The 18,959-nt window shown below is 41.1% G+C and overlaps 1 protein-coding gene across 4 annotated transcripts in view; it reads right to left on the reverse strand.

Annotated features, from left to right (window-relative positions):
• Positions 1-2,079: 2,079 nt before the first annotated feature.
• The window catches only part of PANK1 (pantothenate kinase 1), a 44,011-nt gene continuing 27,131 nt past the window's right edge, over positions 2,080-18,959 (reverse strand). For 3 of the 4 annotated variants that reach the window (XM_075935119.1, XM_006121441.4, XM_075935121.1), the window contains 5 exons: positions 13,933-14,186; positions 10,845-11,021; positions 10,303-10,426; positions 4,705-4,830; positions 2,080-3,433 (listed from right to left, as the gene is read on the reverse strand). In XM_075935119.1, coding sequence (XP_075791234.1) covers positions 3,374-3,433; positions 4,705-4,830; positions 10,303-10,426; positions 10,845-11,021; positions 13,933-14,186 — 741 coding nt within the window. In that variant the 3' untranslated portion in view covers positions 2,080-3,373. The other variant, XM_075935120.1, reaches the window with a different exon arrangement.

The following is an 18,959-nucleotide window of genomic DNA, read 5'->3' on the forward strand; positions in this document are numbered from 1 at the left end:
AAAGTTGGATGTAGAAGAACAGGAGCAGGTGGATAGCACTTAAATCATCTGGAGAACTCATAGGACAGTGAGTGAATGTTCCAGATCCGGAGAAGTGATCTCACTTCCCCAGCTAGAAGAGTCTATTTTACTGCTGGATGCTGCTACCAAATTGAACCAACAGTTTGGATGACATGTTGGGGACTGGTTGCTCACCTGAACTCTGAGTTCTCTCCTCATTTCTTCTCCTTGTCTGGTTTCTCCATAGAAGGTTAGAAGTCCAAGCACATTGTGTTGGCTCCATCCTTTAAGGCAAAAGTGACTCAGAAAGAAGTAATTGTACCAATTGTACCCTCCTGAGCACAGCTTACATGTCCACAGCTCCCAACATTTTCTGATATTTGTTGAAATACCAAAAGAACTGCACGTGTGATTTTGCATGTGCCAATTTATCCTATGAACATTCTTTGCACTGCAACATGTTAAGTAAACTTATATGTCCATTCAAATTGCTTCCCTTTTAAAACTCAGGAAGCATGCAATGTTTGCAATAGCCAATCTAAAGACCTAATCAATGAAGCTACGTTGCTGAGGGCTATGAAAAATTCCACATACTGAGCAATGTAGTTAGGTCAATCTAACCCACCTATAGACACAGTTGGTCAATGGAATTCTTTAAGGGGTGGAATTGCGACAGTGATGGAAAAACACCTTCCATTGATGTATAAGTGTCTATACTACAGTGCTGAGTGAAAGCTGCAGCTGTGTTATAGTAGCTCTTGAAGTGTAGACATACCCACAACAGCTAAGATTCTGCAATTTTCCTCAACAACTTTGGGCTGATTTATACTACAAACTTAGGTCAATGTATTCAGCTTTAGGCCAAATTTATAATGAGTTATTTACACTACCCTTTTAAAAAAAAAAAAATCGAACCTTGAACTCCACGTGAATGGAATAAAGCCTGAGGCAACATTCATGCCTCAAATTAAAGGGCAGTGTACACACTGTGCATTATAAGAGTGCTCTGTTGTGAATGCTCTGGTGAGCACTTTGAACTCTAGCACTCTTCAGCCAGCAGAGCATGAAAAGCCCCAGGAACTTTTGAATGTTCATTTCCTATTGGAGCAACATGGAAAGCTCACCAGCAAAGCTGAGCATGCACGCCTGTGTCACAAGTCTCCAGCCTGAGCATTCAGGAGAAAGTGGATCTGATTCCTGTTGGGGAGAGACTCTGCAGGAAGAGCTCCAAAGCAGCAAAAGAAACACTGATATCTATGCCAAAATTGCATATGGCATGGTAGATACGAGTTGTTTACACCAAGGACACCCAGCAATGCTGCATGAAAATAAAGGAGCTTAGACAAGCCAGGACAAGGCTGGTTCTGAGCCACAGACATGGGAAGCACTTAAAACACTGTTTTTATTCCATGAGGGATTGGGACCCTAGCCCAGAATTCCAATCTGCTGCAAGGGCTGTGGGATAGCTACCCAAAATGCATCATCCCTGGAGTCGATGTAACCCCTGGCAATCCCTGTGGATGTACTCGGTAGACCACAGCCACCTACTGTGACACACAAAATCGTATTTGTTAAATTGGATGCTAAAAGTCAAGTTATAATTTTGTAATGTAGACATGCTCTAAAAAGCTACATGAATAACATAGCTGGAGTCAACATAATTTAAGTTTCAGGTCTTAGGTATCTTACTGCTCTCCCGTTGGCTTATCTTATTCTTCTCAGAGGGCTGGAGTACGGGGGTCGATTGGAAAGTGCTGTGCCATTGATTTAGCATGTCTTCACTAGACTCGCTAAAATTGACACCCACTGCACTGGTTGCAGCAGTGTCGATCTCTCCCCGATAGAGAAGACAAGCTCTTAATGTAAGTCAAAATGGCAAAACTATAAACTTGTCACATAAGCAATTCAACAAACTTTCAAATAATAGATTAATCACAATAGCAAAGACCGAAGTGACAAACAGGAAAACAAGTACCAGGAAGAGATTGTAAAAACAACAGGAAGATATAACCAAATTAATACTTCTAATAATACTCCTTTTACGTAGATTGATTTAAAGAAATGAATTCCACAAATACATTAAACCCATCACACAGTAAAGGGCTTTATTTCCAGCAGACAAGTCAATACTTCAGTTAGTATCAAGTTATTCAAGGTTTGAGAGATGGAAATTAATAAAGTGTTCAGAAACAAAAATCCAAAACCAAAATGCATCACAGAGAACACGTGCCCCCTAAAATTGTACGGCCTCTCTGTGGGCCTGTACATCATATGACATATCAAAAAAGATGTCTTTCAATTACAGATTTAGAAGACAGAATTATTTAGGAAAAAATACTCAGACTTTACTAAGTTCTGGAGGCAAAATTTTACTTTAATTCCTAATCCAATATATAATGCATTAAGAATGTATTCTAATTTTAGAAAGTGGGATTTAAATATTAGTTAAGCCACCAAATTGCTTTGATGAAGACAACATTTTAAAAAGTTAACGTAATGACAACAGTAAAGTCCGCAGACATACTGAAATTATTCTCCCTTGTTATTTTCTAATACTTAGTAACTGTATAAATAACATCTGTACCATAGAGCTTTTTTCATAGATGACTTTTACCATAACAAGATTTTGTTTTAGTTTTGACTCAATAATAAAAAATTTCAGAATGGAAGAGCCAAAATGCAAGGGGCTTTGATACAACACTAAGCAGTTATTTTCATTCAGGACTTCAGAAGGTGCCAGTGACTACACAAATCTTATCCCCATCTCAGCAGGCCTTTTAGTGCTTCTTGTTAATAGAAACACAGGTAACCATAGAAAGGTCATATTTTTACAGGAGGGAGAATAGGGAAGACGATCTTTTTAAATAAAAAAAAGTGAAGGCAATAAAATTAATTAGTTTAGTGTTCACAGTAAAATGTGCCAGCTTTGTAGTTTCATTTGAAACCAAGAGCAAATCATGAAACGTCATGAAAAATATAAGATAAAAATCTCCTAGAGTGATTACTAGATGAAGTTAAAATTACCACAACTAATCAGTAAACCCCAGAAGAAATGCAGGTGTCTCATAGTATGGGTCCTTCTTTAAACAGTATGCACATTTTAAAATCAATCCATAAAATCTGCATGTTTGGCCACGTTGCACAGATTTTGTTCCTAAAAAATACAGTATACAGAAAAAAAGCTTTTTTATTCCCAGTATGAATTTTGAAGTATAAGCTCAAAACCCAAAAGTTAGATATCAGCTAAAAGGATTTTATATTATTTACAAATCCAGCAGGTAGAACTGCCATAATGGCTTCATTTCCATCCTTCTAGTGGCTTTCATTCTAACCAGCAGCATCTGTGACAGGTATCTCTTTCTAGCTGGTGTCCTCACTGATCTTCTGTCATTTTAAGCAATTCCAGAAGGGCCCCAACAGCTCCAAAATAACCCTTAAAAACAAAAACAAGGACTATCAGAAATTCCGAAGCACAACAAAGTAGAACAATACTCATAAAGCTTTCTGCATTGGTAAGGCAGTTGAAAGATATACATCTTGTGAGGTCATCCTACACGAGTTTTGAACATGTGGATTGCAATTAAATTATTTCAAGGGGGGGGGGGGGAGTATTTCCCCAGTATTATTATAAGCCTTATGCTGCTTGTTGTGATTAACCAAAGATCAAAACAGCACTTGTAATGGAACCACAGTTTCCATTCTAACCCTATTAATCTAATTTTATCACCATTCGATATTTTCTCAAAACTAAAACAGGTACTGGTCTGAAATTCGGTGATGCATAGCCTTATGCCAGAGAAAGTTTGAGGCAGATGTATGAGGTTTATCAAATGAAAGGGAAGTTAGCAAGATGAGTGCCCATACTAACTGGAATTGAGGGATTTACAATACAAGAAGGCATCTTCAACCACCTCTAAATTAAAGGCCATTTTCACAGAACAGTCTATCACGTTTCATTGGCTTTTTAAGAGACATTTTCTATGCAGGGTTGCCAGATGGTTGAAACAAAAATTCCAACCCCCCCTCCCCCCCCCCCCCAAAAAAACGGGACAAAATTCTGTTGAAGGGAAAAAGGGAGGGAGACCACAGTTGTTGGGGGGGAGAGGGGGGGGAGGGGGAGAAATAAAGGGACTCCAAGGACCTATTAAGCCAAAAAAAAAAATTAAATAAAACAGCATGTCTCCTTTAAAAGTGAGTGCAGGGATAGGAACAGGGGAGCAGATGAGCACTAAGACCCAGGGGAAGCATTGCTTCCCCTAGGTCTTTTGGCCGGCAGCCATTTTGTGCCAGCAGCCTTGGGGAATCAGGGAAGCATGGGGGCTGGGGTCAGGGGGTGTTGGAAACTGGGGGGGGGGGAGGAGGGCTCGGAGGGAGATGGGGAGAGGCCAGGCGCTGAGAGCTGGGGGGGAGGAGGTCTCAGAGGGAGATGGGGAGAGGCCAGGCGCTGAGTGTTTGTAGGGTTGCCAGGTGCCCGGTATTTTCGCCTCCTGGCTGAAGAAAAATTCACAAAATACCGGACATTTTAAGTGTCCGGTATTCTCTTAATTTTTTTTTTTTTAACCAGACAGGAGCCAAAAATACCAGACTGTCCAGGTGAATACCCGACACCTGGTAACCCTATCTCTATGGCAACTGTACACTCAAACGCATCATAGAAATAGTTTTCTATAATACAAAAGGAATTCAATGGATACATTACCCTACCTCATGTTCCAAAAACAGAGCCTTCAGCTGCCCCTTGGACCAATAATCCATAGCATATGCTAGCACTTTCATAGAGACCATGTTGATTCTGAGAAAGTTTCCTACAAATACCACTCTGTCAATGTTCTGTAAAATAACAATATATAGATGAAGAACAAAACTAAATTCAGTAGATGTGCTGCTTTAGAGCCATGCACATTTATTTGGATTAAGAAAAAAACTTGGTAATTTTGAACTTTATACATCATATCATATCCCTAATCCCTGCAAGTGAAACCCCAAAAGCAGTAAGTAGCTGTGTTTACTAAGGAGGTAAGTGGCAGAAGGCAGGCAGATTTTATTTCAAGGACAGGATAAAATATGTCACTAATGTGTTAATATACATGTAATCAAATGGCAATTACAAGATATATGATAGTGTGAGAGTTTCTCTGATGTGTATAACTGACATGTAAGCTACCAATACTATTTCCATTTTATTTCCCATGTAATTTATTATGTATGCATTGATATTAGGTGAAACAGCTTTTGAAAAGTCAAGAGAATCAACAACTCCATTTGGCTCCAAAGGAACCTTGGAAGGGTATTTGATAAGAATTACTTTGGAGACATAGGAAAAGACATCTGTAAACATCATTCCCAAACTGAGGTTCCATTCTGAAAAGTGACTGTAAAATGGCAGGTTGAGTTTCCACATTTATTATATCCCACTGGTTTCTATATTAACTGTGCTCTATTTATAAGGAAAATCATTCAAAAACATTTTTAAAAATCCAGAAAATCATCTCACTAACTTCAATTTAAGAGGCTTTTCACACATCACCACCTGTAATTAAAGTTCCTGTAGATCATTATGCCCCAACTTACAATTATACTACTCCATGGAATCCAGTTCTGGTGATGATGCATGAAGAGAAACAGCATCCAACACTCATTAATTTAAAATAGTTCACACCCAGCAAGTCAACAATTCAAGAGCTAGTGCACAGCTGAGGGTGCAAAAGCTCACAAGACTCTTGTTGGGAGCTTAGGTGATGTATTTAATGAACAGTCTCTGCCGAACATCCACAGATTTCTCTCTAAAGATAATGGTGACATATGCATATGGGGCCACAAACTCCCGAGGGTTAATCAGAAGTCTATGACTGTAAAACTTCATTATCTAAATAAAGCTTTTGTTAATAAATGTAATCTCATTTGCACATTTGACTTCTCTTGTAAGTAGTTTAGCCAAGCTGATAAAAATAACTAGACCATGATGTCCTTTAGCACTGTCCAGTGGTGTAGTGAGAAGAGGATATCACACTCAAAATGTGTAAGATATTGGATAGTGCTGAAGTACATCATGGTCCAGTTATTTATATTAACATGGCTAGAGAGTCAAATGTGCATGAGACTATATTTAGCAACAAAAGCTTTATTTAGATAATGCAATTTTTAGTCTTGGAGGACAGAAATCTTAGAATTTGTGGCCACATAAACATACATCAGCATACCCTCCTATAAACTTATTTGGCTGGAGATAAGGAGTAAATCAATCTTTTACAATTTAAGATTAAAAACTAGCAGCAACATTCTGCACTCCCCAAAAAGACACAGGGGCTTCTATCTTGTAAAACACATTTCTTGAAAACTGATAGCAAAGACATTTGCAATACATTTCTCTTAACAACACACTGGCAAGCTGTTCAGGAACCAAATTTAACTTCACTCTTACACTTTCCTCTCCTCCCCTGCTCCCTGCAAAAAATTACGACCATGAAGTTATTAGAGAATCAAAACAAATGGTATCTAACAGACACATGCCCCTTTTATTGAAAATCCTAAACCTAAGGAAAACTATTCATACATAGAGTTCACTATCCTATGACAAGTATGCAAGATTTATGGCAAATTATTTTTAAGAGAACCAAAGTTCTTTTAGTGTTTTTCATTATGCTGTTAAAATCGATAGCCTAACTTTGGAAGGCTACAGAGTATGTATGTGTGGCCAATTTAGTTATACAATGAAATCTATATTGATGCAGTACAGAGGGTTATTGTACAGTTTGTAAGCAGCAGCCTTAGTCTGTACCTTAGGTGCTCTGTAGCTAGGAAAGATGCAAATCACTTCCCTCAACTGTGAACAGTGGAGTGGGGGTCCTTTGTGCAAATCTATGGGATAGTGTTTCATTGACATGTATCCAAATGTTCTGGCTACAGAATTTACACACATCTTTATGCAAGCCATCACAGCTTTGAAGCTCAGGAAAAAGAACCTTCTATTTATTTATTTATTTATCATCCTCATATTGAATCTTTTTCATTAATATGTTTAAGCTACAATCATAAGACTCATCAAATCTTACGCAAGTCACAAAGGAATCATCACCATACCCCTGAACCAACACATAATGCTTCACAACAGGCTATGTGCATTTTGCTGGCAGGGGTAGCTTTGCTTTCTCTGAAAAGATCAAAAACTGGTTATTGAATTAATGAAACCAGTGATATCACAATTTCTCCTAGAACAAAAATATTTATTTTAAGATTCAGCCTAGGATTTTTCTCTGTAATGCTAGCCCATCACACACTGTGAATAACTGCTCATCCTTTGTGTCATGTAACTAAAATAAGCATAACAAACAAGATCAAAGTGCTGGGGGGGGGGGGGAAATCTATTCAGATGTCCTCTATGAAATGCAAGCTATTTATAACATTTACCCATTCTTCCTAGTAGTGCTACTGATCACATCCAGTTAAAAGACATTATCCATTAAGCAAATAGTTAAAAAGTTCTTTGTAGAGGCATAACACATTGCAGAGTGTCATTAGTGATCTTTTTTCTCCTTTTAATGCACCACAAGCAGGTCTCTGTTGTAACTCTCGATGCTTTGATAGCCCTGTACAATGCTGCTTGAACTCCATGCCACAAGGCAACACTGTAAAGAAGCTGAAAGCAAAAAGAATGTAGAAAACCCTCAAGACTGAAGATAGCTTTCCAGAAAATGAAACTAACTCCATGAATAGTTCTTAACCAATAGGTCATGGCCCGTGGCCCACCTGGCTCAATGCAAACCTTTCCATGGACCAGCAGTTGCTAATGGAAACTGTCAATTATATAATTACATGTGAGCCATTTTGCAAGTGCTGCAACTAGGGAGAATGGTTTCATTTAACCAGTAAGAAAGGAAATGTTAATTTAAATTATTAAACACATTAAGTGCTTTAACTTTCTCATGTTAGTTTATCAAACTTTATTTAAAATGAAGTACAATATTAATTTATGTCTAACACCAAAGGTTTCCATATTTTGTTTATTTATGGTTGGGTATCTTTTTTGGTTCTACTGACCAACAGGAAAAAAAAAATCAGTTGGGGCCCACACAAATGAGAAGTTAAAAAACAAACAAACACATCCCACAACCCTCCAAAAATGTCCAACCCTTACTGATGTGCCCCCCCCCCCCGCTGAGACATCTCACTCCTCTGGCACTCCATTGCCACCAGGGGAAGGACAGGGAAGACTGAGGTTCAGGGCTCCTCATAGGCCAGATTTACTCTTGTGAGGTTCCAGGATTAGTGGATTTTTTGGATCCCCCTAGGCGCTGGGATTGGGACAAAAATAAAGGGTTCAGTGTGCAGGACAGGGATGCCAGCAAGAAGGATAGGGATGGGGGTGCAGGATCTGGGCAGGAGGTGGGGTGCAGGAGCAGGCTGGGAGTAGTGTGTCTGGCCAGGGGAAGGGGACAATAACAAGGGAAGGTACAGTGTCTGGCCAGGTGGGACGGTGCAAGAGCGGGCTGGGGGTATGGGGTCTGGTCAGGACGGGGTACTTACTTTCATGCTCCATGCTGCACGCTCCCAGGCACCGCCTCCCTCTGCTCCCATTGACTGAATTCCGGCCAATGGGAGCAGCGGGGAAAGCCTCCAGGCAGCATGCTCACATGCTGCTGTTCCCTCAACCAGGGGAGGGGGAGCGCTTCTTCCCTGCGAGCCGGATTGTGCGGCAAGGCTTGGGGGCTTTCTCTCTCCCCATCACTCCCCAAGCAGGAAGCAGGCATTAGTGCTCCAACCTTGAGGGGGGAAGTGGAAGGAGTGCAAGGCTGGAGTGCCAGCACGGGCTCCTTGCTGTGCAGCGAAGAGGGGATTGACCTTGAACTATGGACCACCTGGAAGGCAGCTGAGGACCGGTTTGAGAACCACTGTACTAAAGCAATAGTTAAAGAGAAACACTGGATCACTACATATATGGATATTCATGTCCCTGTGCTCTATAGTGAGAACAACTGAAAGGCTCTAGAGATCGTTAATTATAGGAGTGCTTATTTATTTATAAAAACTTTTTTTTTTTTAAACAAATGTCCTGTGCCTTGTTGTAAAGAAGGGGTGGGCAAAAGGGCCTCTGCCCCCAGGTCAATTAGGGCCTGGGGGCGGGGGAGCTGCATGAAGCTTCCTTCACCCTACCCTGGCCCTGCGAGGAGCCCGCAGCACTTCTAGTGCCATATGCTCCTCGCAGGGCGGAAGACTTCCCACACTCCCCCACCCCGAGGCTCTGATTGGCCTGGGGAAAGGGGAGCGTGCCAAGCCTCTTCCAGGGCATTGGTGCTTAGTGGGACTGGAGGGCAAAGGGCCTCCCCCACGCCACAAATTTCTGAAATGGTCATGGGCCACCCAGGAAATGGCAGGGCCTCAAGCCTGCGGTGAGGGAGAGTACATGAAGTCTTTGCCCCTGGCCTCCAGTGCCTACAGAAAACTGCCAGCTCACCCTTCCCTAGCTCTCGATCTAAATTGGGGTGGGCAATAAAACAGTGGTGGATCACCAGGGTTAGTCCCTAGCAGGCCCCCACTACATTTACCTGTGCCTCTGCAAGTATGGACAACTGCAGCGCCTGTTCGTCACAGAGTGCTATTCCTAGACAATGGAGCTGTGGGAAGCGGTATTCTGGTCCATTTCGCTTTCTGTGGCTCCCATTGGCCGGGAACAGAGATCCATGGCCAATGGGAGCTACAATCACCCGCACTTAGAGGTAAAAACAGCAGTGACAGCCCACTAGGGGCTAACCCTGGGGGACTGGATTTGGTCCACAGGCCAGTATTTTTCAGACCTTTAATGATTTTTGGTGCTCTGCTCTGGACCCTCTCCAATTTTTCCACATCCTTCCTGAAATGTGGCACCCAGAATTGGACACAAAACTCCAGGCTGATGCCTAATCAGTGCAGAGAAGAGCAAAAGAATTACTTCTTGTGCCTTCCTTACAGCACTCCTGTTAATACATCTTAGCATGATGTTTGCTTTTTTGATAACAGTGTCACACTGTTGACTCACCTTTAGCTTGTGGTCCACTGTGACCCCTAGATCGCGCTCTCAGTACTCCTTCCTAGGCAGTCATTTCCCATTTTGTATGTGTGCATCTGATTACTCCACTTAGGAAGGAATACTTTGCATTTGCAAATAACAGACTTCAAAAGAGCTAGAAGTCAAAATTAAATATGTATATCTATCTAGTGGGACAGTCATAGAATAGGTATATAAGCACATAAAATCAGTAAGTGAAGTCTCTACTGCATTAATGCTAGAGGTTTCAATGAAACTTATAGTAAAATTTGCAGAATTACCTCATTCAGTGCACACATGCGAGCAATGGAGCCAATGTTGTTGGTGATAGTGACCAAGGTAGCTCTGGCCAGGTCCTCTTTACTGATGGAATCTCTTTTTTCTTTACTCATCATGTTGCCAAAGCTGTGTTGGAAATATCAGTCCTTTTTATTCTAAATTATTCAGAAAGGTTAAATATTCACAGATCCATCTCAGTAAGTTTATATTATAAACAGTTTTGCTTGGATTTGATGCTGTTGACTCTGGGCACAACACGGACATGTGAGAAAGGACCTCTTAATAAAGAAAAACAGAATGGGTGAATATAGTTACAGTGGATAAAGGTGTTTCTTTCAAAATAATTTTAAATTTGCTACGCTTTGAATATTTTTATACTTTATTAGAAAACAAAAACAGAAGAGATCCTAAATGAGAACTCTGCACCACAGCAGGGCAACTTCTATACACAGACAAAAGACACTATCTAGGCATTAAGAGCTCAGTTGAGCATGCACAGCAAATATCTACTGAGCTCTTTGAAAACAACCAGATAAATATGTACCTGGATGCTACAGCAGATCCTTGAAGGCCAAATCGTTCATAGTCTCCCCCATAAATATCTTTCACCAGTTTATCGACATTGGTGCTGTCTCCTTTAGCTGCCATTTCTAGTGCTTCTTCAAAAGTCTCACAGCCAGTCAGCAAACAGCACAGGCCCAGGAATGTGCCACCTCCGAGACTAAAAGGAGAACAGAATTGTTAGGCACCAGGCCACTCTAAGAAGCAACATCCAGACATTCTCGGTCTCTTGCTTTTACTTGCTCTTTGCATGGCTTCTGTCTAGAAGTTCACATCTCCTATTTTGGACCAATGGAGGAAACACATGCTTGGCTGCATTTATAGTTATGAGCCAGGCCATGTATAATCCCCATATTAGAAGCTTGGGAATGCTATTTATGAAGACCCAGCTGGGAGGACAAACCACAGGGATGCAGCTTACAGTACATTGCTCCAACCCACCTCAACCCCACCTAGTTGTAAACTTGGGAGTTATAGCTCAAGTACCTGTGGGCTGGGCTCTAGCCATCTCTCCCTGGTCATAGGGGTCAGAGTGGAAATCACTGGTAATCAGCAACCAAAGCACCCCCCCCCCCCAATCCAGAAATAAATGGGCAAGGAGCAGCAAGAGCTGGATGCCTAGCAAGTGACCAGCAGGCTAGCCAAAGCACACTTTAGATAATAACAGGAAGCAGCTAGATACTTTCCCAGACCAGGGCAAGCAACAATCCCATTAATCAACTCAACCCTCCTGTCCAGGGCAAGGTGCAACGGGGCAAAGCCACAAAGAGCAGCCAGGGCTACCTACAGGTGCCAAAGCCATCAAGGCATTTGGGAATTTTAATGTTTTTTAAGCCTGTTCTGTACTGCTACCTTGTCAGGCTTCACTTCAGATAATCAGGCCATTTCTTGGTTATGTAAATAAAATAATGCATATTTATCATGTGCATATCAGGATGCTGAATATTCGTATAACTCCTCCAGATTTCCAAACCTTCAGCATCGACAGGACTCAGCACCAACATTTTTTAAAGCTGAATTCATGTGTGAACTCAGTGCTTGTGCAGGGTGAGAGGCCTGGAGATGAAAATCCTATTTATCAAATGAGCTGAATGTACAGGCCGTCCTCGCTATAAGTCCAGGATACGTTCCAAAAAACTTGGACTTATAGTGAAACAACTGAAACTGGGGAATTTTTTCCCATGGCCGATTTTCATTTGCACAAATTGGGGGTTTTGTTTTGTTTTTTTTGGTGCAACTTAAGAGCAGGGAATGGAAGGACTTATAACACATCTGTTTCTATGAGTGTCAATGACTTCAGTGTGGAATGGATGTGTACCACGGAGCGTATGGGACACTCCATACATATTTCTCCAAAATTTCCTGTCAACATGCCTATGTCACAGAAACAAGAAATAGTTTGACCTATTCACTCCTTGACCCCTTTATTGAAAAGGGTGAAAACTAGTCCAAGGTGGGACAGTATTTCTATGGAGTGGACAGCTGACCAACTAGAAAGTGGACTATTAATTCACTCCACAAAGTGTATTTGCCTATGATCCAGGTCAATTTTGCACCAATTAACTAGAGAATCTCAGATCTGAATAATCAGAATCAAGTACCACTCCAGTATATTAGTTATTAAACAATAATACACATATTTATATAAAATTCAGAGTTTTGAATTAGTTAAAAATTATCCACATAAAAAACAACATACAGGCTTATGGGCATGATTCTCCTCTTACAACTCTACTGAAGTCAATGGAGCTATGGTATGTAACAGGGCATCCAAGCCCTACAGCTTTAAAAAGTGACTGATTACTCTGAGTTTGTTTGAACTATATACTGGGAAACAGACAAACAGTTCAAGGATACAGAAGCTAAAGGCAAAGGAATTTTCAAGTTAATGAGTTAAAATATATTACTTATGAGGGGGGAGCAGCACACACAAGGCATGTCTACATAGCAGGGCTAAAAGCTGAAATAAGCAACGCAACTTGAGCTACATCAATTGCATAGCTCAAGCTGAAATAGCTTATTTCGGCTTTTGGCGCTGTCTACACAGCAGGAAGTCCCAGTTAGAGCACTCTTCCTCCAACTTCCCTTACTCCTCATACAATGAGGGCTACAGGAGTCGGAGTAAGAAGTCATCCAGCTCGACATTATTTCAACATTATGTCAAAATAACTGCTTGCTGTGTAGACGCAAACTATGTTATTTTGGAATAACGCCAGTTATTCTGAAATAAAGCTGCTGTGTAGACACACACTCACACTCACACTCACTTATTTATACAGGTTGAAGTAAACATGTTTTATATCCTATGTGTAAGTATAATGAAAAACAGTGAAATTTTCAGCATGCTTTCGATGTTAACTGATCTATCCTTAGATTTGAACGTACATTCAAGCTTTACGAAGAACAGAACTTTAGTGAATTATGTATCCTCTGAGAAGTGGGGATGGCCACAGAGGTTTGCCATAGCTTACTCTTTAAAAGATAGGGAGAAAAGATGCAACATTAGGAGATTTTAATATGAATGGCGGACTGACAATGAAGGGGAAGGAAGTCAGAGAAAACCACACACACAATTAGAAATAAATTCTTCAGTTTTGGAGGGGGCTGGCAATATCTAATGATCATTACTAGGAAAGATTAAGCAAGCGGGGAACTATTATACCAAGATTAATATTTATTTTGTGGTATTAATAGCAAAAATATAAAGGGTATTAGTAAATGCTTCAATAATTAAAAAAAAACTAGATTTTTAGTTTAAATAATCCCCCCTCCCCCCAATATTCATCATATATGGAGATATTTTCATTTTTTCCCACACAATTCAAAAATTGCACACCTGCTTTATTTAAATGGCCAACAGCATGTGACACAATGCGGGAGGGGGAAGGGGGTTGTTGTTGTTTTGTTTTGACAATGTGAGAATCTCCATAAAGAGAGGATAACTTTACAATTCAGTTGGGGTCACTAGGTCCCTGGCAGAGGGTGCCCTGCAGCTGCCTCCAAGCCGTCTCCTATGGAGGGATGGGGAGAGAGGTGACAATAATCTGACCCCATATATATGGCATATTTACCTGGTCCCTGTTACTCTTTTATAGTTGTCCTTGGAATACACGGCTAGGATGCTGACCCCTGAGCCTATATTAACCAGCAACATTGGATATGGATTATCAAGGCAGCAAGGCTTTTTCTGACACTGTTCAGGATCGGTGGGATTTTCAAAATAATAGCACTCTGGCTGGCCATTAAACCCAACAGAATCAACATACAGCAGGCCCTGGATCAAGCAGTCCAGCTCATCCAGTTTATGGAGCTGCAGATCAGCAATCTGTAAGAGATCAAGAAGTTAATAAATGAACATTTGTTAGTTCAACACATGCAACACAGAGAAGGGCAAAAGGTTCTGATGAAGCACTTTGTACTGTTTGTGTTGGATAATATGCTACCATTAAAGTAGTCAAAGTTCTATTTAAGCCAGAAGTCAAGTAAAAGTAGATGCTGTCTGCCCAGCAACAGGCATATCAAAAGATAATCCCTCCTATACAGTATACTTGAGTAGCTTTCAACCATTTTTCACCTGCGGACCCCTGAACATTTTCAAATGAAGGTGTGGATCTCTTTGTAAATCTTAGACACGATCCATGGACCAACCACAGACTACCGGTTGAAAGCCCCTTTTCTTTGGTAACAACCACCTTTCATGGATCCTGCAGGTCTGTGGACCAAAGGTTGATAATCACTGCAGTTCAGGCTTCAGGTTCCCTTTGCCCTAAAGAGACTTTCTGGACTATTTGCACAGCAAACTGCTGCCACCAATTAAGAGTTCAGATCAAATGGAAAACTCTGTAGGGAAACCTACCCTGCAGCTGTTTGACAGTACCTGACATGCATTTATACTCACATGGTTTATGCCCATGCAATATTTTTATCCTCTCCCAGATATACAAGAATCAAATAATTTCTAGTTGCCTATAACCCCAACTGTCGTTTTGCATTTTGGCTCTGTCCTCCTTGTGTTTCCTCAGTCACACAACACAGTTACAATAAGGCAAAATGCTACATACCGTAGCACAGTGGTCACCAATAGATCAGGTGGCCAGGAAGCGATCAAGTGTCAACACTTCAGCAGCCCTTTTCCTGCTGTGCTGTCCCTGGGCCTCTGCTATGGAAGTGTTCCTGAGAGCCTCCTGTTTGCTGTACAGGGTGGGAGAGGCTGAGAGGGGGCACTGATGTCAGGGTGTACCCCTCTTCCCACCCCTGTACTCCATCTCCACAGAGTGAGCAGAGCAGGGCCTCAGAGAAGGAGTGGGGCAAGGACAGGGAAAGAGGCAGAACAAGGGCATTTGGGTTTGAGGTAGATCCTGGATTAATTTAAATTTAAAAAGTGATCTTGTGCTTAAAAAGGTTGCAGACTGCTGCTATAGCTGCATCTGTAGCCAAATACAATATGCACAAATAGCAAAGGAAGATTCACTTTTCTCTAGATATTCAAGGAGTGGAATGAAATACAGTTACTTTTCAATACATTTCATTTGTAACTCACATCACATGTTGTTCAGTGCCCTGTGAACAGGCTACATAATGAAGGAGCCATAATTAGTGATTACATGACCCTATAATCTGACTTTCAAAAATTTATGAACTTAAAATCTCAATCAACAGTGCACCAGATCAATCATCTTAATCTGATGTTTGTGCATCTCCAATAAATCAATTTAATACAACAAAAAGTATGACTCACACAAGCCTAAGAACAAAATAACCTGAAGTACCAATATCAAGAAAAGTACTGGGAACAAAATTATGATTCGGACATAATTTTCTTGCTGCAACTCTTCGGATCCATCCAGAGCTCCATCACAGAGAACTGGAATGTAGGGGAAGTAGATGAGGAGCTAACAGAGATCTGCTCTCTGCACCCATGGAATGCTTAAGTTTCAGTCCATGCTAACAGGGAAATAGGATTTCACTCTGCTCTTAGATGTGTCTATTAGGTCAGCTGATATATATATATATATATCTCTCTCGCTCTCTCTCATTTTTATATATATATATATATTCCCAGCCCAAAAAACCTTATAATTATTGTACCTCCTTATACTTGTGACTTTTTTGTAACCATTAATTATTTTACCTTCAAAATACCTTTATGAGGTATTACTTACTCACATTCTACAGATGAGGGAACTGAATTACAGAAAGCTTAGTTTGCCCAATCTCGTACCATAAGTCAGTAATAGTATTAGAAAGAGAACAAGGCCCATTCATTAACCAAAACTTATTATCCTTCATAGAAGTGAGTCAAGTAGCTTTCCCATATCAGGAAACAGATGTTGCCTTAGACCTCAGCCATGGTATTGAATAGGTCTGTTTCTTTCCTGGTGCCATCATTCTACCCTGCCTCATTCTGTTCCATCATAGCTGTCAATCTTTCAAGACCCAGTTTTGCTGAAAAAGATCCAAAGTTTCATACATTGAGAAAGGCTGGTCACCTGTAACTCCCGTGCATTCGCTGATACTTCCAAGCCTTCTATCATCTTTTTCACATGTAAAGCCAGCTCCCCTCTGGCAGAAGCTGCCCTCCCCTGGAAGTTACTGATAACAGCAATTCTGCTGTCCATCGTAATGTCTCCCCAGAGCATCCCCTTCCAATATAATTTCAGGTTGGGAGAAGAAACTGCTGAACAAACAAGCAGGACTCTTGAAGGAAAAGATTGGAGCTTGTGAAGTTTACAGTGAGTTTTACTTGTTTAAAGAGGGTGTTTAAAGAGGGAGTTATTTCTTGGTTTTTGTTATCACACTGCATAAATGGCTTGGTTTGGGACCATGTATTATATTTTTATTGGAGTGTTTTGGAAATAATTATGATTGTCACAAAACAAAGAGCGGTTCTTCAGAAGGCTTGAAAAATCATCAGGAGCAGAAAGTTTTGGACAAGCAGGGACAGTACTGTGATCACAGAGGAGCAAGGGAACTATGCTATATTCTATACCTTACCCACAAAAGGTAATTTCCAGAGATAGGTAGGTTCCAGGATTAGACAGAGGGGTAGAGAGATGTGTTGGAGAAGTGCTACAAAAACCACTGTTTGCAGAACAGAGACAACTCCATCTGTACACCTGCTCAAACAGATTTTTCAAATACTTTCATCAAGGCCTTTGTGGCATGTGTAATAATGAACAAAGACATACCTGATCACACCCAAAGGAGGGTATAAATTCACTTGACACCATGGAAAAAGAGATGACACCAGATATTTGTTTCCACAGAGGTGGAAGCTGACAGGACCCTCACACTGTGAATGGGGCATTACTGATTGATTCTGTGTCCGTCCATTCTCCAGTATAGGGCATAGGGATGTAAAATCCCAATTAATCAGCTAATGGGGGATCTGGGCTGGGGACCAGCAGGCAGAGAGCTGCTCCAGCCCCCAAGCGTTACCAGTTAACCAGACCCAGTAAGCATTACCTGTTCAGGATGATGCTGACCAGTTAACTAAGTGACAGGTTAACCTTTCAAATCCCTATGAGGGGAACATTTCCTGCATCTCTGGGAAAGTTGTTCCTTGACAGTAGAACAAGTAATTATCCAGAGAAAAATATGACCATGCTGGATCAGAGTTGAAGTTTCGATGCAAGTAAATAACATGTACGAGGCCAGGTCTACACTACAGAGCTGTATCAGTGTAACTACATCATACAAAGGTGTGAAAAACCCACATCCTTGAGCAAGGTAGTTATACCAATCTAATTCCCTCCCTCCAAGTAGACATCAATGGGAGAGGCTCTCCTCTCAGTGTAGGAGCCCAGGATGTTAATGGTTAACGGGTCAGCCTCATCCTTAACAGGTGAGGCTTACCCGTTACCTTTAACCTGTGGGGCTGGAGCAGCCCCTTACCCACTATGGGTGGGTAGGGGGTTGCTCCATCCAACCAGGGCCCACCGCTGGTAGGGGATGTTCCAGCATGGCTGGAGCAGCCCCCAACCACTGCAGTTCTGGTCTTAGTTCACTGTGGACACCGGTGCTCCTTAAAAGTCAGCTCCCCTCGGGCAACAGCTCCCAATTCCTCCTCCCCGCTCCCCCACCTCTGATACAGAGGCAGCAAGGGTGGGGAGGAGTGCATGTAGTCAACAGGATTAACCGATAAGCCCAGGCTTATAGGTTACTTCTATAGTTGACTACAATTGTGTAGTCCCTAGTGACAAATCTTAGCTACTTTACCTTTCCCCAGATTCCACAGTTGATTCCTCTGCCCCAACATGATAACTCCTAGCCTTCTCAAGCAGAAGAAGAGTCAAACTAACACGAATTTTGTCAGTATCACAGCTACCCAAAGAACTCTGAATAGCAGTAGTAAAACTGACATATTTCTTCTGCGTCCTGGAGATCTATGGACGACAGTAGAGATATAGGAGCTGTCCCTATGCAGTCAAAATGGTACCCATCAATTTGCTTACATAAAGGAGGTTATATTTGCTATCATCAGGGCTGTAACGTTTAACAAACTCAGATTTCCTAATGTCTGATGGTACTCTTTGGGAAATATTTCTAAGGGTTGTGGGCAAATGAATTTTTCAAGCCCTGCACATAAGGTATAGATTAAGATTCCATCAGTAACAAAGAATAGCCTTTTGGGAATAACAAATATGCAATAAGTAATCACTGAACATGCTTTCCCTCTTCTTATTTCTGTGTACTTTTCAAATGATTTAAAAAGTAGGTCAGATGTATATTATAAAGTTAACAGATGTACACAAATACAATTCACACCTCGAGTGTACAGATTTATAATTTATCACAATTTTAATGGACACAAAAATATTATTCCAGTTTAAAATGACATTTCCATAAAAAACTGCCTTATTTCCCTATCATATTTATTTAGCTTCTGAATTATAAATCTGTTACCAGAACCACTCCCATTGCAGTCAGTGGCAAAATTCTTACTGATTTTAGTGGGTCTAGTTGAGAGCTAATTCGACGTGAGAGGGGCACTCCAGTCAATGCCAGAAACCCTGCCTTCATGAAGAGTAAGGGAAGTTGAAGGAAAAGCGTTTTTCCTTCGACTTCCTGCAGTGCAGACAGCACCAAAAGCTGAGTT

The sequence above is a fragment of the Pelodiscus sinensis genome, chromosome 8 (genome assembly GCF_049634645.1).
Source record: "Pelodiscus sinensis isolate JC-2024 chromosome 8, ASM4963464v1, whole genome shotgun sequence".
NCBI lineage: Eukaryota > Metazoa > Chordata > Testudines > Trionychidae > Pelodiscus > Pelodiscus sinensis.